This window comes from Wyeomyia smithii, chromosome 2 (assembly GCF_029784165.1).
Source record: "Wyeomyia smithii strain HCP4-BCI-WySm-NY-G18 chromosome 2, ASM2978416v1, whole genome shotgun sequence".
NCBI classification, from domain to species: Eukaryota; Metazoa; Arthropoda; class Insecta; order Diptera; family Culicidae; genus Wyeomyia; species Wyeomyia smithii.
Genome location: NC_073695.1, coordinates 213194311 through 213219537, shown reverse-complemented (window position 1 = coordinate 213219537; position 25227 = coordinate 213194311). Strand labels below are relative to the sequence as shown.

At 37.7% G+C, this 25227-nt stretch overlaps 1 protein-coding gene across 31 annotated transcripts in view; it reads right to left on the bottom strand.

Annotated features, from left to right (window-relative positions):
* LOC129721038 (serine/threonine-protein kinase MARK2-like) overlaps positions 1 to 25227 on the bottom strand; it is a 221366-nt gene that overhangs the window by 67318 nt on the left and 128821 nt on the right. For 28 of the 31 annotated variants that reach the window (XM_055673088.1, XM_055673089.1, XM_055673093.1 and 25 more), the window contains exon 2: positions 1822 to 3067. The exons of the other annotated variants lie outside the window; for them this stretch is intronic. In XM_055673088.1, the coding sequence (XP_055529063.1) occupies positions 1822 to 2976 (1155 nt within the window). In that variant the 5' untranslated portion in view covers positions 2977 to 3067. The remainder of the gene's footprint in view (positions 1 to 1821; positions 3068 to 25227) is intronic. 31 annotated transcript variants of the gene reach the window in all.

Below are 25227 nucleotides of genomic sequence, written 5' to 3'. Positions count from 1 at the left end.
AAATAATGCGATTCTCCGCAGAAAGGATATATTTCAAATGTTAATGGGTTAACGCAGTTGCGGTACAGGAAATTTGATCCGGCATAACCCGAATATAGCAAAATCACAACATTATAACAAGCTTTTTAAAGGTTCACCTCGAATGGAAAAAATATTTTTGCAAGGTTTACATTTCAATTTTTTTTATCAAAATCATAGTTTCGCGAAGTTTTATATAGAATTTGTAATGCATTGCTTTCAAAAATGTGTGATAAATTGTAATTAGTTGAAAATACAAAAGATGTGAAACTTTAAGGGGTTATATACCTTTTTAGTTTTCATGAAACCTAAAATTTTTTATTGCATTATCTTCAAATACAACATCTTGAGAACATTTTTACAAATTTTCATAAAGATCTGAGCAATAGGAAGAAAGTTAGAGCGATTTGCAGCGCGCAGTCTCTATCAGGATCACCGCAAGCCTCTGCAAAAAAATAGCGTTTTGGGGAAACGGCCATTACTCCAGTAATAATTGGTATATCTCAAAATCAAACGTATTTTGTTGTTGTTGATAAACTGTACTTTCAGAAAAATACCACTTTGATGCGGTGAAAATGGTGCTATGCACTTAAAAATAAATTCAAACTTCCCTCATTTTTCTCGACCAAGAAGGTATATAACCCCTTAAGTTCGCAGATCGCATTAATAGCATATTTATTAGAGCTACAATTCTAGCAACATTTATGTTAACTCGGACTAATCGGGCACGAACAGAAACGTGCTCCAGCTGTTCGTCGTACAAGCGTACGGCGTTTCTATTCCTTTTGTTATCGAGCACAATTAAGGGACATGTGTATGAATCAATTCGAACAAACGTACACGTCACCGAACAATGACCGGTACAGGAAGGTTAAAGTTTATCCAAAGCCTGAGGGGCACCGCTGGTTTGTGTGTGTGTGAGAGAAAGATAGAAGCTGAATTTTACCCTGGAGAAGTCAGCACCAGAGCGAGCCTTTCATGAATTCGCAGAACATGCCTCGCATTTCCTTTCGGAATGACAGCAGGATTACGACACAGAATGGCAGAAATTTGGCCTACGTGTGCCGGAAAAGCCAAAATACATTCCTGCGTCGTTCAGATCTTTTGTATCAAAGGGATCTTTGTGGTGAATGAGAAGGACGAACATTTGCTACTATCTGGCAGGCAGTAATCTCTCCGTTTTTTGGCGTCGTACACAATTTATGTAACCCATGTAGGGGGTGCTAGCTATTAATCGTTTTAGGAATGAATTAACTTTACATACAATTCTGCATAAGAAAGGTTTTACAAATTATAACCCTCAAGCTAGTAGTCTTCACGAAAAAAGAAGTTTGCTGAAGCGAGAATTTTATAATATCCACAAGAAATCAAGAATAACCATGCGTCGCCTGCTATATAACACTTGATGGAGGCGCATGGTTACGGTCAATTTTGGAACAGATGCAATAATTTTTCAAAATTTTGTGAAAACCTTTTGTCTACGGAATGAAGATTTATCAGATAGTAACGTAAACGATTGCTCTCAAACCCAACACAAGTGGCACAAGGTGGCACAAGAGCCACCGTTGTTGTTCAGTCGATAGTATAGGGTTTGTGATCTTGTGATCTCCTTCATCCGTTTTCTTCTCATCTACTGTATAGTGTTTGTATGTGTATACAAATAAAAATTGTCGATAAACACGATTTTTTTTTGAAATTGTTTAAAACATTATAGTAATTCAAAAATTTAACATTTGTGCTGGATACACTTGGTGCGTTTTTACCCTGGAACAATCTAAACAAAAACAATCAAAGATCAATTACCTTATCTCGTCCGGCATCCTGAACCCGAGCTTTGGCACTTTTTGGCTTATCGTGAATCGGTTTGCTCTTGGCCACAACCGGCAGTCCACCGTCGATCATGGTCACCATAACGCGGCGATTCTGGTTAGGCTGCACATGCGGGGGATGATGATGGCCAGCATGCTGCTGTTGCTGCTGGGATTGAGCATTGGAATGTTGCGATTTGGCTGACGGTTGATCCCCCTGCTGCTGCTGCTGACTTGAATGCGAATGATTTTGGTTTTGCGGTTGTGATGGATGTGACGGCAGTACCTGCTGCTGTTGCTGGTGGGAAACCGGCGGACGGCCAGCGTCCAGGGCGACCGGTGTTTGGATTGTACTGAGGCGATTTTTCTCTTTGTCCTTTTGTAGCTGTGCGATTGTGGCGGGTGTGTGGGATTTGGAACGTTTGAGAAACTTCATCATCGGATTCTTGATCCGATACTGAACGGCCGAGTCGTCATTGCGACCGACGGCAGTGGCCGCATTGTGGTCCGCTTTGTCGCCGCCAAGAACGGCGTTGGCATCGAGGGAGTTCATCTTATCGTCTAGTTTTCGGAAGCTACCGTCCGGCAGCTTGACGTAGCACCCTTCGGTCATTTTGTGGTACGAATCGGAAGGTAACTTGTGGTAACCATTGTCCAGTGTTTTGTAGTAACATACATCAGTCTTGTGGTAGGCTTCGCCCGATTTGAAGAACTCTTTGCTGCTCGTTGAACTGAACACGGTACCGGAGTCCTTAATCGTTCCATCCCGGCTGAGATTCAGGTCGTTGCTCAAGGTGGTCGTTGTACTTCCTGGTGGTGCTAAGGGACCTTGTCCGTTCGCTACTTGTAACAGTTGATCGATGTTTCTGCTTTCGGTCCTTGCTTTGTAGAGTGGATCTTTGATGTGGTAATCCTTGGCGTTGAAGGAGCTTTCCTTCTTCAACAGCTTGATGTTGGCCAGCGCCGGCTGGACCGACGAATGCCGATGGTAGATTTTCTTCCCATGCCGGCTAACGACCGTTCCTCCCTGGTGGTGCCCGCTGCTGGTCGCCGTTGTGCTGCTCGAAATCTGACCCATTATGCTCGATAAGCTTTTGATAGCGTACGCTGCGTCTAGTTTGTTGCCCGCGAGGGTTGCCACTTCGTACATATTTTACCCCCCGGAAAGGGGTGGGAATCGGAACCGAACGGAAGGACACTTGAGTTCACTGATAGCATATGGGTGGGTTTGCGATTATTCTCTACGAAAAATAACAATTTGTACAGGAGTTACACTCACGCTAAGACTGAATATGTTCACCTGATTCTACCACTGTACAAGCAGCAATCTTTCCACGTGCGCTGTTTTTTTATACGTCAGAATGTCAGTGCAATCGGCGAAGAGGCAGAGTGTAAAAATCAGATAAACCAGCGGCAAAGGTCAAACGTTCCATATAGATATTTTAAACAGGGAAGTCATACAGAAGTCGGTCACGAAAATGTTTCAAATGGTTTTCGAGCTATACCAGTTCTGTTAGTCTTTGGTTCATGTTATTCCTCGGCGGTATGCCGGTGAATCGGAAGAAGAGTTTATGCGGTGTTCGTTGTTGCTGCAGCGTTGATGCGCGCACTCTGTATACGCCGTTGCTTGTTTCATAAATGGCGGAAGTTTTGCACTTTGCTGCATAAGTAACACGCGAAACAAACGAAGGCGAAGGCGGTTATGGTGGACGAAGGAATGTGGCGTAACGGAAAGGTAAGTGGCAAATGTTATTCTGACGAAAATAAATTCCAGTTGCAGTACGATGACGCTTGTTGCGGAAATTCATGTATCTTTCGGTTTTGCGAAAGCAATTTCGAGGGAATACGTCATTAAATTATATAAATGTAAATTGATTTCTTTGATTGATTGATAGAGCAAAGTGGAAAAGAACGTTGAATAACATTCCCAAAATTTTCAAAAATATAATTTCAATAATTTTATATACCATTCACGTATTAGAAATCTCTTTTAAAATTATCAGAAGACGACTTTTTTTATTTTCGTAAGGTTATTGTGGCACAACGAGTGTCTATACAAGACACCCAAATTCCCACGTCATTTTTTCGTTCACCTCCAGAACACCGAAGAAACAAGCGATCCGTCTCACTCGTTCAGCAAGAGTAAACGACATTGAAAGTAGCTTTTCCGTGCCATGAATGAAACCGGTAACCGTTTAGCCTGGCTGAGCGCGGGTGAGAGACGACATCGGACGGAGGAATTCTCAGCAACTTCCTCGGGAATCGAAGCACGTCTTAGAATGTTTTTGTTCTCTTTTATATTTTTTTATTCCGTTTCCCAGTTTAGTTTCGTCGCGAATGAGGATGGTCATAAGCCACCTAGCAGCGGCGTTGTTGATGGTTAATTTTGGGGTAACCGGAGGGCGAGAGTGCGCGAGTGTGAGCCGTAATAGCACACAAATGAATACCGCGCGAAACCTGCAAAACTGGTTTTCATGCAGGTAAGACATAAAAAACCAACCGTCGTCGAAGTGAATTCCAACCGTTTGCGAGGAGAAATAACGTAATAAAAATAAGATACCCAGATAGAGGGCAGCATACGGAGTGACTGTGTGTTCTCACCCTCTGTACTGAATGATCAAGAAAGCCCCTCATATTGGCAACGGAACGAACGAAAAACGAAAACAGTGTGGTAAATAATGAATGACCTTGCAACGACCCGTTTCAGGATTGCCAATGCAACGGCCTGAGCTTGTGCAGGTTGCAGCAGGTGAGCACGAATTGCTCCTTATACGCGCGGACTTCACTCGCTTCTTTAATGATTACTTAAGCTGTCGGATCGAAGGAGCTTCAGGCGAAGCTGATGACTAGACACAAGTGTTATTTTTGAGTTGTCATTTCATCATTCGCGCAACTCGGCATTAATGACTGTATCTCCTTTCCAAGTTTAAATTTTAATATTTGTTATGATGCTATTCCAATGTGATTGGATATTGAAACCTAGTAATTTTCAATGTTTTTACTCCATGTTGGAAGCGTTCTGTAATAATCTGGTGAAGTTTTGCCAGCTGTTTTCGCCACTCGGATATAGTCAATTATCGCTGCAAAGCCAGCTATCACGCAATGATTTCTGCAACAAACTCGCTTTGCCTCACTTTCATTGAACGGTGCTTGTCTTCCTTCATGGAGGGTGCTTTTCGCACTCACTTTCATGCCACACACTCCGATGCCGACCTACCTACCGACCAGTGGTACTTCAGCGGCGGCGGCGGCGGCTCTCCTATTGATGACTCCTCGTTGTAGATAGTGATCTCATTTTGGACACTAACTGGCTGAACTCCCCACCCATTTCGGCGGATCAGAAGCCTCCGAAAAAAAAACCGGTGTTAAGTAATGGTTTTGATAAAACCTCAAAGAGCGTGAGCTGCAAGTGCACTCAAAAGGCGAAGCGACGACGCCTTGAAAGTGTTTCACTTACAGGCGCGATGTCTGTGCGATTATACATATCATATGTACAGAGATGCCCACACACAAGCAGTCCGTAATAACTTATTAGGCCCCGCGTGAGCTCAGAAGTGGAATAATAAAATTAAACAACGATTGAGAGTAACAGACCAACGAAACAGTGATAGTGATGATGTCATTTTTGCTTTTAATGCGTATGCATCGTGCAAAGTAAATACAGGAGACGGGGTTTTTCAGTGCACAATAACGGTGAGGCCATGCTCACTTTAGAACGTCACCGATACGTTGGACGATGGAAAATGACCGTTAATTAGCCATAATCAATCTGTGTGCGTTGAGATCGACTTGAACTGTCCTACAATACGGTCGCATTTTACCAATAGCTCGAGGCTAAGTCTTAGACTACCGAGAGATATTGAAATTTTGCTTTTCGCTTTCAACGGACAATCTTTTTAAAAACTACCTGTTGAAACGCAAAGTAATAAATTTGTTTTTTTTTTTAACGTTAACGAGTGTTTAGTGAGTAAATTTGGTTTGAGATATTTCTACTTAAATTCTATAGTGAAGTGAAAGTGTAGTGAAGTTTTCCAGTTATGCCTGGAAAAAATAAAAAAGCTCGCTTTGATGCGGCTTCAAGGAAACGTGAAGCATCTCCTCCAAGTGACACTGAAATTTCGACTAACAGGTATGATATTCTTTCTTCCGTTGGGGATCAAGAAATCCAAACTTCTCATACTGAGCATAAAGCCGTTATGAAGAAAGTTAAAGTTCCACCTATTGTGGTATTAGTAGCAAATTTAAAAGCATTTCGATCAGAACTTTCATCATTTCTGTCGGATGTGAAAGTTAATTTTCAAATTGGCCGCCAAGGCGAAATTCGTATTTTGGCCGAATCTCTTGATGGCCATAAACATCTTTTACAGTATTTGACTGAAAAGATGTATAAATTTTATTCTTTTGATGCCAAAAACGAGAGACCGTTTAGGGCTGTTTTGAAAGGTCTTTCAAATGACCAAACTATTGAGGAAATTAGAGATTGTTTGTCAGAATCACTTGGTTTTGCCCCCAACCAAGTAATTTTGATGAAACGAAAGGCAAATGCCAAAATTAATCAAACTGGAATACACCAGGAAAATTACTTAGTACATCTTGATCGTACCAAAGTAAATAATTTGAGATGTTTGGAAAAAGCACGTGTTCTATTAAACGTGCGAATAAAGTGGGAAAATTTCAAGAGACATGGAGAAATCCGTAATCTTACTCAATGTCGGAATTGTCAAGCCTATGGTCATGGAACTCGAAACTGCCATATGGCAGCAAAATATATGATTTGTGGTGACACTGGTCACACGAAAGATATCTGCCCCGTGAAAGAGACCACTAATAGTTTCAAATGTGTAAATTGTGGGGGAAACCACAAATCTAATTTCTTTAATTGTCCTGTGAGGTCAAAAATTATTGCTTCCAGACAACGTAGGAATTCTAAGTAACCTGTTGTCAATGTGGGTATACAAAAGACTTTCAATACTGTTCAGGCATCACCAGCACTTTCATTGGCAGGTGTGCCTGTAGGTAATAATTTGAATTCAGCTAACAAATTTCAGACAAAAAATCCTGTTCAGGCAACACCAGGCTGTTCATATGCCAGTGTCCTTACAGGTAATATTTCAAATTCAAACAGCAACAAACCATTCGTGTTTGGTGCTGAAAAGTCAGCCAGTATTGATTTAGGTAGTCCAACTCCTGAAAAGATTGAATACCTACAACAATCCATGCTGCAGCTAATGTCCGTTTTGTTGAACTGTAACTCGATGTACGAGGCTGTTCAAGAGGGTATAAAATTTACAACTAATATTGTTATGAAATTGAAATTCAGCAATGATTTTAGATAATGCTGTAAATTTTCTAAATTGGAATGCTCGCTCTTTAAAAGCGAAAGAGGATGAATTTTTCAATTTTTTAACAGTCCACGATGTGCATATTGCAGTTGTGACTGATCTTCGTGTCATATGCAGTCGATTGCAGAAAAGTTTAGATATTTTTTCTTCCTACTTGCAAAAGTGGAAAATCTCTCCCAATGCTTCTAAAACTCAAATGATAATTTTTCCGCATAAGCCTAGGGCTTCTTTCCTCAAGCCAAACAATAATCACATTGTCAAGATGAATGGGGTTATTTTACGTTGGTCTGACAAGGTTAAGCACTTGGGACTAATTTATGATAAAAAACGTATTTTCAAAGAGCACATTGAGAGTATACAAGCCAAGTGCATCAAATATACGAGATGTTTATATCCTCTCATTAACAGGAATTCTAAACTTTGTTTAAAGAACAAACTTTTGATTTACAAACAAATTTTCAGACCAGCAATGCTTTATGCTGTACCGATCTGGTCAAGTTGCTGTTCAACAAGGAAGAAAACGCTCCAACGGATTCAGAATAAAATTCTAGAAATGATTTTGAAGCGTCCTCCTTGGTTTGGTACACTCGAATTACATAGACTTACTGGTGTTGAACCATTAGAAACTATGTCAAATAAAATTATTAACAATTTTCGACAAAAATCGTTGCAATCCTCAATTGCTACGAAAAGCTCTCTTTATAGCCAATAAGTTAGCAATTAAGTTAGTTGTAAGTTTACTTCCCCTTTTCTGACAAGTAGGTTTAAATCCCTACGAATGATAAGTCCTAATTGCGAAAGCAAACAAATCCTAACAATTAAAATTACAAATTTCTAACAGTGTTGAGAAGTCACCATTTGTGATTGGACACACATACTCATTATTTACTAATATTTATCATAAATACTTAAGCTACTAACAAATTCCCTTCTTAAAAAAAAAAAGTTGTGACTGAAACGCTTTTAAAGTCAAATATTAAACTAAAAAAGAGCCCAAATTTCATGGTTCATAGGTTTGATAAAATTGATGTTGCCGGTGGTGGAGTTGCAATAGTTATCCACCGTCGAATAAAACATCGTGTTTTACCCCATCTTGAAACCAAAGTTATCGAGAGTTTGGGAATTGAAATTGAAACAAGTATTGGCATTTTATTTATAGCCGCAGTGTATTTGCCTTTTCAATGCACTGGTGAGCGAAAAAATTATTTCAGAGAGATTTGCAAAAACTCACAAGAAATAAATCTAAATTTTTAATCATCGGTGATTTTAATGCGAAACATCGATCTTGGAATAATGCTCAAAACAATTCCAATGGAAAAATATTGTTTAATGATTGCTCGGCTGGATTTTATTCAGTTTTATTTCCAAATGGTCCTACATGTTATTCTTCTATCAAAAATCTATCTACAATTGATTTGGTACTAACTAATCAAAGTCATTCATGCAGTGATTTATTAACTCATGCTGACTTTGATTCTGATCATCTTCCCATAACATTTTCTATTTCCCATGAAACTATTTTAAATCCCACTAGATCTGTGTTAAATTATCACAAGACTAATTGGGATAGATATCGATCGAAGAAAATTTGAATGATGATATTATTTTACAAAATAGTGCTGACATTGACAGAGCAATAGATAATTTTAGCAGCTTAATACTCAATGCCCGGAATTTGTCAGTTCCTAAAGCTCGAGTGAAATTTAATGCACCAATTATTGACAGTGAACTTCAACTTCTTATACGTATGAAGAACATACGGAGACGTCAATACCAAAGATCTCGTGATCCTGCTTTGAAAATTATTTTTCAAGAATTACAAAAGGAAATTAAACATAGATTCACTCTCTTGCGAAATGAGAATTTCATGAGAGAAGTTGAACAACTAAAACCTTTTTTAAAAACCTTTCTGGAAGCTTTCGAAGGTTCTTAAGAAACCTTCGAAGCCCATTCCAGTCCTTAAAGATGGTGATTGCACAACTCCAATTTGAACGTAGTAAGTCCTATTGAAAATGAAGTAAACCAAAAGTATGATCAGATCACCACCCAAGATTTTCTTTCTGAAGAGGTATTGGAAACAAACTTGAATGAGGTGCGAACTATTCTCAAAAAATTCAAAAACATGAAAGCACCAGGAGATGATGGGATTTTCTATATCCTTATCAAAAGACTTCCCGAAAACTCTTTAAATTTCTTGGTAAAAATTTTTAACAGATGCTTTGCGCTAGCACATTTTCCTACGAAATGGAAAAATGCCAAAGCCACTCCAATTTTAAAACCCGAACACATGATAACACATATTAATGAGAACTCAATTCTTGCAAATGAGCAGTTTGGTTTTCGCCATGGGCATTCAACTACTCATCAGTTACTTAGAGTAACAAATATGATTCGAACTAATAAATCTTAAGGCTATTCGACTGGAGCTGCGCTTCTAGATATAGAAAAGGCATTCGACAGTGTTTGGCATAAAGGTTTAATAGCTAAAATGTCAAATTTCAGTTTTCCGCTTTACCTTACAAAAATGATACAAAGTTATTTAACTGACCGCACTCTTCAGGTTAACTATCTAAATGGTGAATCTAATAGATTGCCTGTTAGAGCTGGTGTGCCTCAGGGGAGTATCTTGGGCCCAATCTTATATAACATTTTTACTTCTGATCTTCCTGATTTACCACCAGGTTGTGAGAAATCTCTATTTTGTGACGATACAAGCATTTCCGCAAAAGGAAAAAGCCTTCGTGTCATATGCAGTCGGCTACAAAAAAGTTTAGATATATTTTCTTCATACTTGCAGAAATGGAAGATTTCCCCTAATGCTTCTAAAACACAGTTAATTATTTTTCCTCATAAGCCAAGAGTTTCATTTCTCAAACCCACCCATAACCACGTTATTAAGATGAACGGTGTGGTCTTAAATTGGTCTGAGCAAGTTAAATACTTAATCTTACTTTCAAGGAGCACATTGAAAATATCCAGTCAAAGTGCAATAAGTATATCAAATGTTTATATCCTCTTATCAACAGGAATTCTAGACTTTGTCTCAAGAATAAACTGTTAATTTACAAACAAATTTTTAGGCCAGCAATGTTATATGCAGTTCCCATCTGGACAAGTTGTTGTACAACCAGGAAGAAGACACTTCAAAGGATTCAGAATAATCTTTTGAAAATGATTTTGAAGCGTCCTCCCTGGTTTAGCACGAATGAGCTACATAGGCTCACTAATGTAGAAACATTAGAAAATATGTCAAGCCAAATTATCAACAAATTCCGACAAAAATCGTTGCAATCCTCAATTGCAACGATTAGCTCACTTTATAGTCAGTAAGATAGTTTTAAGTTTATTTTAAGTTTTATTTTATTCCTTCTTATTTTCTTGACAAGTGGGTTTAACAATTTTCCTACAATTACATTAACTTAACTGCGAAAGCTAATAACATTTAATATAAAAAAGCGTACAAATATATACATATATATATATATATATATATATATATATATATATATATATATATATATATATATATATATATATATATATATATATATATATATATATATATATATATATATATATATATATATATATATATGTGTGTGTTGAAATGTCACCATTTGTGGCAGAACACACAATATTAATTCTGAATAGATATTAGTACATAAATAAATCATTACAAACATTCCCCCCCCCCTATTTAAAAAAAAAAAAAAATTGTGTGCGTTATCGTCGTCGACACATCAATTAGGAGCCAAATTAACTCTTCGTGCTTTAATCCGATCAATCAACAGGGAACCAAATTCGCGTGGTGCGTTGCGTGGATGATTTCGTGTCAACAAGGTATAAAATTTAACCTTGAATGGGAATATTTAGCTGGCCAGCAGCTGAGCGCTGCAGCAGAATCGAATGAACGCTTGTTTTCAGAGACAGATGATTCATTGTTGCTGCCCAACCAGAAACTAGTTTGGTTCGATTTGTGTTTGTCATGAACCATTCGAAACGAATCACTTACCATCGAAGCTTGATAATCCAATTAGAAATAAAAATTATCAACTACCATGACAGACCTGTCGTGTCGTCATGATGTGAATTGTTAAAACTTACGCGTTTGTGTGGGGCAATTCAATATACGTTGATTTAAAGTTTCAACGAAACAAAGCAAATATGTAACACAGCAATCCACGACTACTAGTTTAATGGAAGTGTTAAAACTATGCTCGATATCGATATGATACTGAAATAGTGGTTTTATAAAATAACTTTTAGTGCCTAGTTTTATTCCAGGACGTTCAAGAAGTTGTTTGAAAATTCTAATCGAACAATCAAACACTAGATTGTTAAAAAAAAAAAAACTTTATGAAATATTTCACAGTCAAGTATGAAACGAGACAAGTGAAAAAGTAAAAGAACTAAATTACTTCCTTGCGGAACAAAATCGTGGGGTTTTTTGACTCTAAGGAAACTACCAATCTTAACCGTACCCATCAGAATCTCCATTCCATTTTTTTGAATAGCCTCGCGTTCAGTAAGGGGCCATCCACATACCACGTGGACAGCTTTGGAGAAAGGGGGGACGGGGGTAATGTCCACGGTTTATACAATTTTTTCAGAATTTGTATGGGCAGTTGTCCACGGAGGGGGAGGGGAGATGGTAGTTGTGCTCAGGGGAAAAAAGTTTTTGACATTCGAGAGCGTTCTTCTATAACAGTAGTGGTAAAAAAAATTTAAAATAAAAAAACCAAATACCTAAATTTGAATCTGTTACAGAAATTTTTTAATTTTCGGTTAAAAATGTTGCCTAAATAATAAATAATAGCAGCGGTTTACAACCGCTTTTTTAAGGGGTACGCGAAAGCTTTGTTATTGGCGGACATAGCATTTTTCTTTATGAGACTTCATTTGTTGTTTCTTAAAACATGACTGTAACAATCAAACAAACCATAGTTCAATTGGAAACCTGAACTAGACTACCACAACATGACCACTGCTCTCTACCACTCTGCGAAAATATTCCAATCCAGGGGGTCCAATTGATTTGGGAAATATCAACAAGGGGTACGGGAACAGAATTAGGTTGAGAACCGCTGAATTATAGTAAAATCTGGCGTACTCGAAACTTTGAAAATGTGAGTGAAGTTCGAATCAAACCTAACAACCGAGGGACATTAATGCACAAAATACTCAAAGACCATACATGTAAGGGGAGAGAATTTAATAAATATTATGACGAATAGAAAACTGGATAAAATTGTTTCGCTGGAATGCCCAAAAAAACTGATGATATCTAGGGAAAACTGGAGGATTGGCAAAGCTGGCCGCTCTATTGTCGAGTTTTCTATATTCCCTCTTTACGCTTATTCTTCTTAAGCAGGTATTAGACGAAGCAAATATTTGCTATTTTTGGTACGAATTTTATTTTGTGCAAATAAAATCCGTACTAAAAATAGCAAATGTTTGCTTCGTCTAATACCTGCTTTAGAGTCTTTCATAACAGCCGTCACACGACATTCACCATAGGTAAAAAACACAGAGAGATAAATGTCTCCGGTGGATTTGGGCTGTTACCAGAACCACTGTTTGTGTAGTGTTGACATGAACATTTATATAAAAAACAGTTTCCTCTTTCTGCAACATTCGCTATCCCGAAGACATCCTGCAAATAATGCCAAATCGACACACGAAGTACATTAGTTGTTTCGTTTAATGACGCTCTGTTGCCAATGTAATATCATGTGTTTACCCGACTGCTAGCGCTGGTAGCTACACAAACGCAAACACACAGCAACAGAAAAAGTATTCTGAGAAGACAGTAAAAAAAGGCAGTACTTTTGGTATGCCTGATTGTGATTCAAAGCTACCAAATAACGTCATAAAATGACATATCCACCAAAGCTAAGCTGTGCAATACAATCGGAAATGCCAAATTTATTTTTGTGGATATCTTCGTTACTGAAAAATGTTGAAAATTTACATTCTGTGCGTTATTGTGTTGTTGAGACGCATCAATGTCTTAACGGAACAAAATTTGGTTCCATCGTTGCACGATATTTTCGTTGTCTGGTGCTCTTAGTGTAAAATGTGAAGAAAAAACATGATAAAATGATAGAATATGCGTACGGGAATATGGCAGTTGCAACTCCGATAGGTTCAGGTTATATTAAAGTTAGGATTTTTGATAATTCAGTTTCAAGGTTTTAAATACTACAGATTTGGACTCAAACGTTTCCGAGAACGGACGGTCATGACCCGTATGGATCAGAGCAAGTGTTGTAGTGGAACATACGATCGGCAGCTGAACTGAAAAGTATTAATGACAATCAAGGTAAACCCATTGGTCTAGTAGTTAACCTGGCAGTAAACATACCACGAAATTGAATATGGTTTTACGAAAGAGGTCAAACCACAACATATTGGAAGTGAGTTTTGTAACGTAAAAGGTCACTTTGCTAACGATATGTAGAGAAATGAAGCTTATTTGGAATGTTTTGTAAATTTATTTTAATACCGTATTTTGTTTTTATTCGCCCCCTAAAAACACTAACTCACGCAAAAAAACTTTGGGAATCACCGACGCAGAAAAATTCCAGTTATATCTCCGTTCCTCTTTTGGAAAGAGAGTCTGCAGATCGTAATGACGTAACATAACAGCATACAACAACTAAAATCAGTGCGCAAATATTCCAATTGAAAATGAAGTCACACGTCAATTTGATTTAATTTCTTCCCAGATTTTTTTACCTGCAGAAATAATTTAAACTAACATGAATGAGATTAAAACAATTATTCAAAATTTCAAAAATATGAAAGCACCTGGCGACGATGGAATCTTTAATATACTAATCAAACATCTCCCTGAGAGCACAATGGATTTTTTAGTGAAAATTTTCAATTGCTGCTTCAAAATTGCATATTTTCCCAAATTATGGAAAAATGCAACAATTACTCCAATTTTAATACCGGATAAGAACCCAGCTGAAGTTTCAAGTTATCGACCAATCAGTTTGCTTTCTTCAATAAGTAAACTGTTTGAGAGAATTATTCTTAACAGAATGATGTCACACATTAACGAAAATTCAATTTTTGCAGATGAACAGTTTGGATTTCGCCATGGGCATTCCACTACTCATCAATTGCTCAGAGTTACTAATATGATACGAGCTAACAAATCTGAAGGTTATTCCACTGGAGCTGCTCTTTTATACATAGAAAAAGCATTCGACAGTGTTTAACATAAAGGTTTGATTGCGAAATTGCAAACATTTAATTTTCCAATTTTCCTAATCAAAATTTTAAAAAATTATCTTACTGATCGAACTCTGCAGGTTGTCTATCAGAATTCAAAATCTGATAGATTTCCTGTCAGAGCAGGTGTACCTCAAGGTTCAGTCTAGGGTCCAGTCCTGTACAACATATTCACTTCAGATCTTCCTGATTTGCCTCCAGGATGCACAAAGTCATTGTTCTGCGATGACACAAGCATTTCCGTACAAGGAAAAAGTCTTCGTGTCATATGCAGTCGATTGCAGAAAAGTTTAGATATTTTTTCTTCCTACTTGCAAAAGTGGAAAATCTCTCCCAATGCTTCTAAAACTCAAATGATATTTTTTCCGCATAAGCCTAGGGCTTCTTTCCTCAAGCCTAACAATAATCACGTTGTCAAGATAAATAGGGTTATTTTAAGTTGGTCCGACAAGGTTAAGTACTTGGGACTAATTTATGATGAAAAACTTATTTTCAAAGAGCACATTGAGAGTATACAAGCCAAGTGCATCAAATATACGAGATGTTTCTATCCTCTCATTAACAGGAATTCTAAACTTTGTTTAAAGAACAAACTTTTGATTTACAAACAAATTTTTAGACCAGCAATGCTTCATGCTGTACCGACCTGGTTAAGTTGCTGTTCAACAAGGAAGAAAACGCTCCAAAGGATTCAGAATAAATTTGAAATGATTTTGAAGCGTCCTCCTCGGTTTGGTACACTCGAATTACATAGACTTACTGGTGTTGAACCATTAGAAGCTATGTCAAATAAAATTATTAACAATTTTCGACAAAAATCGTTGCAATCCTCAATTGCTACGATAAGCTCTCTTTATAGCCAATAAGTTAGCAATTAAGTTAGTTGTAAGTTTACTTCCCCTTTTCTGACAAGTAGGTTTAAATCCCTACGAATGATAAGTCCTAATTGCGAAAGCAAACAAATCCTAACAATTAAAATTACAAATTTCTAACAGTGTTGAGAAGTCACCATTTGTGCTGGACACACATACTCATTATTTACTAATATTTATCATAAATACTCAAGCTACTAACAAATCCCCCCAAATAAAAAAAAAGTGCGCAAACATGGAAAATTATTCAACAATGCAAGTGTATTTATTATTTTTGCCATCACTGTACATTTCTGCATCAGAATCTAGCAAACATCACCTCTATCTTCAGGATTTTACATCACGAATCATCGTAAAGGCATATTTTCTGAATACAAAAAATTGGTCAGTCCCGGAACAACCTGGATCATATATTCAGAAATGTGTCTTTCGAAAGATTCCTGATGAAAAATCCTGCTGTTATACGTGTCACACGTAATTTCGAAGCAAAAATGTAAATGTCTCCTACTACAGATCATCTGAAGATTACGGATGCAAAATAGACGTTTCTCTTGGTTGATTTCTGATCTTGATGAACCATTCACTTCAGGAATGGTTCTCCCATCTATGACTATGATACAAATAGGCATTTTCATCAGATAACCCATCAACAACACCAACCGAAAATTAGCAGGTTTGCCGTGTCTACCGGAACTTAGAAATATATACTACATCCTGGGCCACATTTGCGCTCAGAAAATGAGGTTTTTTCAAAGTTTACCAGTTGAATGGTGTTCGAATTACTAAAATCGGACAGTATTTGGGAAAGTTACAGCATTTTAAAGTTGATCAAAATTTCGTCTATCCTGCTCATTTTGACTATCCCTGTAGAAGTTTACTCATGCAAATCTGTTGAAAATGTTATGTGGAAACAGTTTTCTAATAATATATGTGCAACTAATTGATGTCAAAAAACTAGAAATATTGAGAATTTCAAAATATTTGGAAATAGGTTCAGTTTGCTCACAAAACAAATATCAGAAAGTTCGAAAGGGATGTTGTGAGAAAAAAATAATACTTTCAATCCTCTGATGCGCAGATGCATTTTTGTAAAACATGATTTATGTTGAATGCTTTTCTCAACAAATGATTATATTTTAACTATATGCTTTTAAATATTTCCTATTACTAAATAATAGCTACACTAAGTAAAAATCATGAAATAACATCTGAACTAATTGGTGGATCCCCCATTTTGCATTTAAAAGTTTTGAAAGCATATTACAAATTTTTCACTTTGTGTAAAAAATCGAAAAAATAAATATTGAAAAAACAATAGTTTACAAATTTGAATTTTGTTTCCAAGATTAAACATTTTCCTCAGCTGTAAGCGAGAGTCAAATTGCAAAGCCCTTTGTCTTTCTGTCATTCTCATGCTCTATCAGCATCTCAATGCGCCCGGGAAAAGTTGCACAGCAAAATAGTGTTTGATAATATCCCAGGTGTTAAAGAGTCATCCACGCACTATTCCTACAGCTCGAAAGTTAAAACATCTCCACAGAGAACACGCTTGATTTTCGAAAGCGCGCGAGGCAATACTAATCACTAATCATCAACTGTTAAACAAAGGCGGTCGTTCTCATGAAAGCAACACCAACAAACAAAGAGATACGTGTGTACAACAAGCCGCAGGAATAAGTAGTTGATTTTAATTACTTTGATGCAGTTCCGCTCCGCGCAACCAACAATACACCACCCTCTAAGTGTGCGGTACATGTCGAATGTTTCACCTCTAGCCACTTCCTGCGAACAAAAAAAATCTCCACGTAGAGTTTTTTTTATAGTCTTTAACCCGTAAACTGTGCCGTAGTTGCTCGTGACAAAAGCCAACATTTAATTTATGCATAACTAAGCCAATATCGAGGTGTGCGAGACGCCCGTAAGCACCTACACACACATACGCGCGCTTTCGATTCGTAGAAAAAAGTAACACAAAACGGTGTAATTGGATACCGATGATAGTATCGTATGTTATTTTTTGTGTCCGATACAACTGTAAGCAGCACATTGTTGTCATTGTTATTGGAAAGTGCTGCTGGTGTGGCCTGTTTGTGCGGCATTTTCGATACTGCCTGCAATGGTCGCTTTCGTGGAATCGAAGTCGTGTGACACTAATTTGACAGTGCCAAAGATATCTTCTTGGGTGCATACGGAGTCCCGAAAGGGTCGTCTGTCGTTAGGCCGTGCATGGATTTCAACGAGGCCACTCGGATTCGATATGATTGGCGTCGTATTAACGGGCATCGTGCCGAATACAGAGAGAAGAGAAAGTTTATTTTCGATCAATTGCCGCACTACGGTTTGCTGCCGAAGAAAATGGAAGCTTTGGGCGCGCGCAAAAGGTGAAGGCTGGCGGTATTTCAACTTTTGTTTACAATTAATTTTTAAATGTGTCGAATCGTTGAATAGTGCAATGACTTATGCTAGACATACGATACACGGTGGCGGTGTGGTAAACTCGTACTCATCCGGAGTTTTGCTTTGAGATAATCTGACTGCGAAGGCAGAACCGTACGGCACATAAATATTAAAAGCTCAGATCCTTGTGGGCAGATTATGTGCTAAGCCAGTGTGAGATGCGGTCGAGTGGGTTTCGAAAACTTGTTTTTATTGAGGGGTGAACTTGTTCGGGCCACAAAATATGAGTTGAAATATTGAGAAGCGCCTGGCTGAAGGTGATCTCATCATTTTTCAGCAGTGTTTTTTTGTTGTGGATATGTGAGAAGGCATTTATTTGCAATCGGTTGGCAGTTATTTTTAATGAGAGGAAGTTCATTTTGCTTAAATTCATTCAAAATTGATTATGTGTGTTCGTGATGCGTTAGGAAAATAAAATTCTTCTTCTTCTGCTATGATTAAAAAACGTCTTATGTTTTTTGCAAGTAATTTTTCAGAAACAGATCGTTCTTTACTCAATTTCGTTTCGAATACCCTCGGGTAGAAATAAACAAAAGATATTCGGATCATACATAGTCATAGGACGTATGTGACATGTTTTACCTCGAGTGAGTGTAATTTCTGAAGGTACAGCGGTAATCCGCTGTACACAAACTGCGAAGTAAGTCGCAAAAATGTTGGAACGTCGCCGGGTAAAGGCTCTATTATAACAGTTTCACAAAAAAAAAAACAAAACAGAAAGATAATTTTCCGTAGCATTACGGTACTAGTTTCAGCTTGGTTGTTTATCACATCTCAACATCGCCTAAAGCTACATCAAGGAGCTACCGCCTTTCAGCTCGCTCCAGCTCTTGACTTTTAATTTCACTGTAGAGTGCTGTAGTGTAATGCCGAGAGCCTATCATAATAATTATCATCTCACTTAGTCGCCCGAAGGTTATTTCCGGCTTTCACACCTAGCGGCCTGGTACGTACGGGTCACAACGCTATGATGTAAACAGTAACAGTGCACCGCCGCTCTAATGCAGTCTGTCACAGAACGGACTTATTAGTCATACATAAGCGTAACTCAGGAAATGAATAATGGAATTCAAAAATATTACAGCAATTTTAGCGGCTGACTGTAGTATTACACAGGTTGTCGCTGTGGTCTTTGTGATTGTGCACTCAAATGAAAATACACGAGATGCATCCAGTTGAACAGATTAATCATACTCGTGACGACCTTCTCGGTTGATATAAGGCGCAATTACTGATGATTACTGAGATATAGCAGTACTAACAGTATTCACTTGATATGAATTAGTATCGAGTTTTGTGTGAATATGCCATGCCATGGCTCATGCAGCACGTTCCCATGAGGAAGAAAAAGTTTTGCATATCATGTCACAGTGATAACAAGAGTTCAACTTTCTGTAAAAATGTTTTAGGTTTTATGAGATACTCATTTTAATACAAATAAGCACGTGTTGCTGCGTTCCAAGCAAAAGCACATGCACTCGGAATCACACAGCATTATCTTGTACTCATCTAAATGCACTGGCAATCACTGTGGCACAACAGTAATTAGCCCACAACTGGGTAGTAAGCAGGAAAATCGTTTCGTTTTTCACTATCGCACTCGGGAAATCGAAAGTCGTGTAGTAAAGTTGTTAAGCTGTGTTGAGAAATGGCTCTAGGCTTGAACTGTCCTCGAAGACCGCATACCTTTCCGCCCTTTTCGTCAGCAACAGTTAATAACACTACTGGCATAATTCCATTATTTGCACTGCATTTCATGCGGTGCAATTCGTTGAGCGCTGGCTGCCTGGCGAAACTTTCGAACGTCGTCGTTGCTTTAAAAAGCTCCACGGCGGTAGCACCTGCTGGCGGAGCCCCGGTCAAGGTGATTAATGATTCTACGTTTTCCAAACGATTTATCTAATGAAAACTACATTCGTATTGCCACTACTACCACTATCCGGATCGCCATCATTTGTACGTGACTTACAACAAATACTAACCTCCCAGCAAACGAGAGGCTGCGTGTATTCTCGCAAAGAATTGCGCTTGATCGATTGCGTCAAAGTGCTACTAACCAGTGGTGCAGCGGCTTGTACGATCACGGAATAGATTCCCTGCCAGCTCTATCATTAGCCATTATTGCACCGTAAACCCATGTTCGCGTGTAATGACGATCGTTTCGTCGGATTCATCGCACGGTTATGGCGAGCAAAAAAGGTGGAACACGATCGTCTCGCAATGGAACTTTGTCTTCGGCAAAACCTGTATACAAAATTAATATTTCGGTATCTGCTAATTAAACAGGGTTGTGTGAAATTAAACTTTTGAGTATGAGATAAAACGAAATAGTTTCGAAATATAAGTAATCAAGATAAATTTCAAGTTCTCAACACGAAACGAAATTATGCATGCGCAATCTCGCACAGTCTTACTAATAAACACCTACGTAGTTTATTAAAAAGTGATGAAAATAATTTTTTCGATCATTCCCGCCCGGGCAAAACTGTTTATCGATTCTGTTGGTAAATAAACATCAAACGATGACGTTCTCGTCACGACAATCTAACGTCGTTATCGCCCGCTGCCATCGCTCTCTCGAGCTGTGGACGACTCTATTTGCGCTCAAATTTGTTTCCATTACCGCAAATTTACCACACAAACGCTCCCGGCGGCTTCTGTTCGTGGTGTTTTGCACGATCCGACCCCGATAAAATTTATGCAATTGACGACAATCGGTGTTCCTTCATTGTGAGAAACAGTTTTGTCCGATCGTAGGGGCACACAGACCACAATTCGGTCGGGCATCTTGAACGAATCGTTTGCCACAGCCCCTCTCAGCCTCCATCCCTTCCCAATTAGAGAAAGATCAGCGCTTTCCGCAACCGTAATCAACTGGAATGCGAGCTACTGGAGAGATCTGTAGATAGCAAACCGAGAAGATGCAAATAATTAGAGCAAACAGACCGAGGCACATCTACATCCGCATACGTGATAATAGAAGTTTGCCTCAGGAATAAATCTTGCATGTGATCTGTTGTGCTCTCGGTGTGCTGCTATTTATGGGATCGGAAGATAACAAGCTCCAGCCAGCCCAATGTGTGCAAACAGCGGCCATATTCATTTGCGCAATTATCTGTCAACCCAGAAGAAACTACGGCTGTAAATGATACCGTGTTACACAAAGTAACTGTGAACAAGCCAAATGCTGTGGCTTATTATGTGGAATTTCGGAGGTACATCTTTTAATTAGCGTAAGTTCAACAACCCCACGGGTGTCCCCTGTAGTCTATTAAGAGACTCAAATTTCGCAGGCAGAAAAGAGAAAGTACACTTCCCCGTTTTGGAGAGAGACGGGGGAAACAATTCAGGAAGTGATAACATTGCATGAACCGACGGGTAATTGTTTTCTTTTTTAATTTCATCAGGTACGGGCACCTGAAACAATAATATCCAATCACCTTGTGGTTGCACGAAATGCATCATCACATATAAATGCGAAAAACGCAAGCTCCAATTTTCTTTTCCGAATATTGGACTAGAGTACAATAATGTTCAAGTATGAGTTTTGTTTTGATCTGTTATTTCATGAAACCAAGGAGAACTATTGGTTTAAAATTTAACTCTGGTCGATAAAAGCGAAAAAAAGTTGCCCTTAAAAGATTACAGTTTTTTACCCATTCTTCTAAATTTTGGTGCTTCTAACAAATGCAGAAGTGCGTCGGATGGTCGTTGAGTAATTGCTTGCCGGATTTGTCGCTTCTACGTGTGCTTGTGAGAAAACTCATTTAAGTCTCCGAAAAAGTTATCTTTGCTAGAGACACCAAAATTTACAGGAATGTAGTCTAGCTTTTTTCAGTTTGAGCTCTAAGGCAAAACCTGTGTTTAACAGTGTCATCAAATTAATAATTCGAAATTTTTTTTGACGTAGGACTACGTCTTTGTTTTCTATACTAGTGTACATTTTGATAAATTGAAAACGAAACTGGCAAATGTTGCGTCAGATTTCAAACGATTATAGCAAGCGAACGACTCAATACATCTTAGTCATCTATATGTCGGTGGATAGATAAAATGTGTGACAATTGTTTGACATAATGTTTGACATTGTTGTTTTACTGCTTAATGGTGGAAATAGGTGAAGAGTTCTAAAATCAAGCTTTTCCATACATTTTCCTCGCTATTGCTTTGCTTCCCGAGCACGGATAACAATAACATGGACGGAATAATTTCCACTGCCTAAATATTTTGACTCAGCAGTGTTTTGTTTCGTTTCTCATTCTCGAGTCTGCGTCGCCCCGCCTACATTCCAAAAATCTACGCTCTCGAAACATAAGCTGCGTGTAGAAAATTAAACTTCATTCTAATTCGTTATATGGTAGCGAGTAGAGCCTACAGTTTAGCTGTTAGACGTACGCGACATCAGGAAACAGTTGATTGAGAGTCAACTCTCAGGCACTGCGGAACATCTTACCTTTGTTCTGCATACGGCAGCAAGAGGTATCATCGTAAGCTGCAGAATATTTTGCTGGCACGGCTACCAGAGGGCAGAGCGGAGAGCAAATTTATTATGTGCAGCCAAGAAAAATATTCAATGTTACCGGTGGTGCGATCATTAGCGTTCTGTAGCACGCATTTATAGTTGAAAATTATGAAATCGGTTCTTTTCAGAACTATGAATGGTTGAAGATAAGAAAATTTTCGCAACTGCTACTACTGTAAAATTTTCATGTTTTTCTCAATAATCATTTTTACAAAAACGACTGAACACCGTTATCGGTCCAATGTCGATAACGCAAATTAGTTAATCTTAGAACCAGGATAATTTTCGCTTTAGAAAAGCACTTTTTTTTGGTGCTCATTACTATCACTTAGTAGTATCGAAGGTCTTTTGTTTCGTTACTCATTCTCGAGTCTGCTTCGCCCCGCCTACATTGCAAAAATCTACGCTCAACTCGATACAAAAAAACTGCGTGTAGAAAATTCAACTCCATTGTTGTTCTTAACACGATAGCAAGCTGAGCCCTTTTAACTGTTGGAAATACATGCTGTATAACAGGCGTAGTAAAATATGTTAAACAAGAGTTAAAATCAATTGTCCTACGTCACCATTTCATACAACCCCTAGGGCTTTATACTTTTTAGTATTTTTAAGAAAGATGTAGGGTAGCGAACGGTTTCGGCAGTGGTTTTCTTCGGCAGGTTTCTGCATAAGATTGCTGCAAAAAAAACCTGCCGAAGAAAACCACTGCCGAAGCCGTTTGCTACCCTATTTGAGCAAAACCACGCCACATGATCTGGAAACACGCAAAATTGAACTATCATTTTTTATTTGAATGTAACCTCGCATACGTATCTGACTCAGCAAACAGAGAATTTTCCACGGATGGAAATAAATTAGACTCAAGAGTAATTTTCTAGAAGGGCGTATGTATAATGGATTATTCAAAACATTGTAGATCAAAAATTTTTGGTTGTAATGAAAAGCTGTCTGAGAATGAACTAAAAGGAAAGCATGAGCTTCTTTAAAAATATAGAATATGAAAAGTATTTTTTTTTTAATTGCGAAAAAATCTTAATAAACACAAAACCTAATTTAAAATATTCGATCTTTCTGAATCAAATTAGAGGTAATTATTTCTAGTTTTAAGAAAAAATACCAAGGAATAAAATGTAAAATACATAAAATTATAAGTTTTGTCATGATTCGAAAAATATGTTTTTGAAATTTTTTGTAGCATTTCAAATTGAGAGTAAGAGAGATTTTGATATATTTGCCCCAAAAAAACGACAAACAAATTAAAAGGAATATTTTTAATGAAAAACATCAATAATTTTGAGTAGAATTAAGATATTTACGATGTCAGCATTGCAAATTGTTTGTCTTAAAAGCATAGCTTAGCTTAGCTTAGCTAGTAAAATTGCAAAATAAACCAGATGAATGGTGTTTGTAACTAGCATTACATTCTCATTGTGCAATTTTCATTGGTTCACAATTGGTAAAAGAATTATAAAAGAACTGAGCAATAACGACGCCTGCCACGACCAAAAGGTTGTACTAATTGGAAAGAAAAAGGCGGATGATACTCGTTTTATTCAGAAACCGCGGGTTCCACTGCATCTCTACGAGCATCACAGGACAGGAATTGTATAACAATGAGAACAAAGCTCTGGTCACTTTTTGATAAATGATGATATATTTTACGCAGAACTAAAACTTTATTATCGCAAAGTCTCTTACGCGAATAAAATACCTATTGAGAAAGGCTAACTTGCAAGCAATATGTGATGCACGGAATATTTAGGGCCTGTTCGTATTTTCTGACACTCGCTTGAATTTGGAGATGCTTCACATCAATTTCATGAAAAGAAATTCCGTAAATACTGTCATGCCAGTTTGTAGAAACACACTAGTTTAGCAAAAATTCAAATTGTTTGTCTTAAAAAACCCTAAAAGTCGTTCAAAGACAGTTTAGATGTGAAAAACCGAAAGGGAAGAAAAGAGCAAAAAAAAGTTTTTTCAAGCTAATTCGGCTATTTGCAAAGATAGAAAAACACTTTTTTCTACGAAGTTGCGTAAAACTAATGGAGCCAAAACAGTACAGAACAGTTTTTTCCCTCTCTATCTACAAGAATTGGATACTTGATATCACCGAAAATTTGGGTCACCCCAATTTTCGATATTTGTTTGAAAAGCGCTTCATCATATATAATAACTTTGAGGAAGAAAGTTTTTCTCTAGAATATTGCAATCGAGTTCTAGATTCAAACTTCCCCCCAAATTCGATTTTTGCATCATTTCATTGTGCAGTGGGACGGTTTCAGCGAGAATCGCTCATACACTTTTTTTAAATACGTTTATGCCGAATGTTTGTTTATAGAAGTGACAATTCACCGGTAAACAAATAAAAAAATATTTCACAAAAAAATGTAGTTCCTCAAGGAAGCAAGTTGGGATTTTAGCTATTGCCATTATCAGAAAGTATTCTCTAACCTAACCGTAATGGAATTGCTAGATAGTCTATTTCTGAGAATAGCCTTTGCTTCTATTCAAACTTTGAGTTTAACGAGATTATTAACCTTAAAAACTAAATGTTAGAAATTTATCGAACCGACATTACCAAATCTTTCTAATTTACTTTTTTATATCATAAATATTTGTTATGGCTGCGACCGCCCAAGATACAAATTCAATAAAATTTTCCAACGCTAATCAACATCACGAAACGAAATAGTACCCAACTTTATTTAAAATAATTGCTCTAAATAGCATTGCTGACGTTAAACTGTGAGGCACGATAACCCAACACAGCCGGGGTAACGTTTTCTCGTAAAATCGTCCAGCAGATTGTTTCCACACTTTTTGCTCACGGTAAAATCTTAACAGCGATTTTACGGCTAATTTAGATCCATAAGGCTCGATTTGCGTCGTCGAACGTTGTGGCCTTTGCATGATCGTACTCCATATCAGAAACGAGTTCCGTTCTCGTGTGCCACGGCACAGCTAAT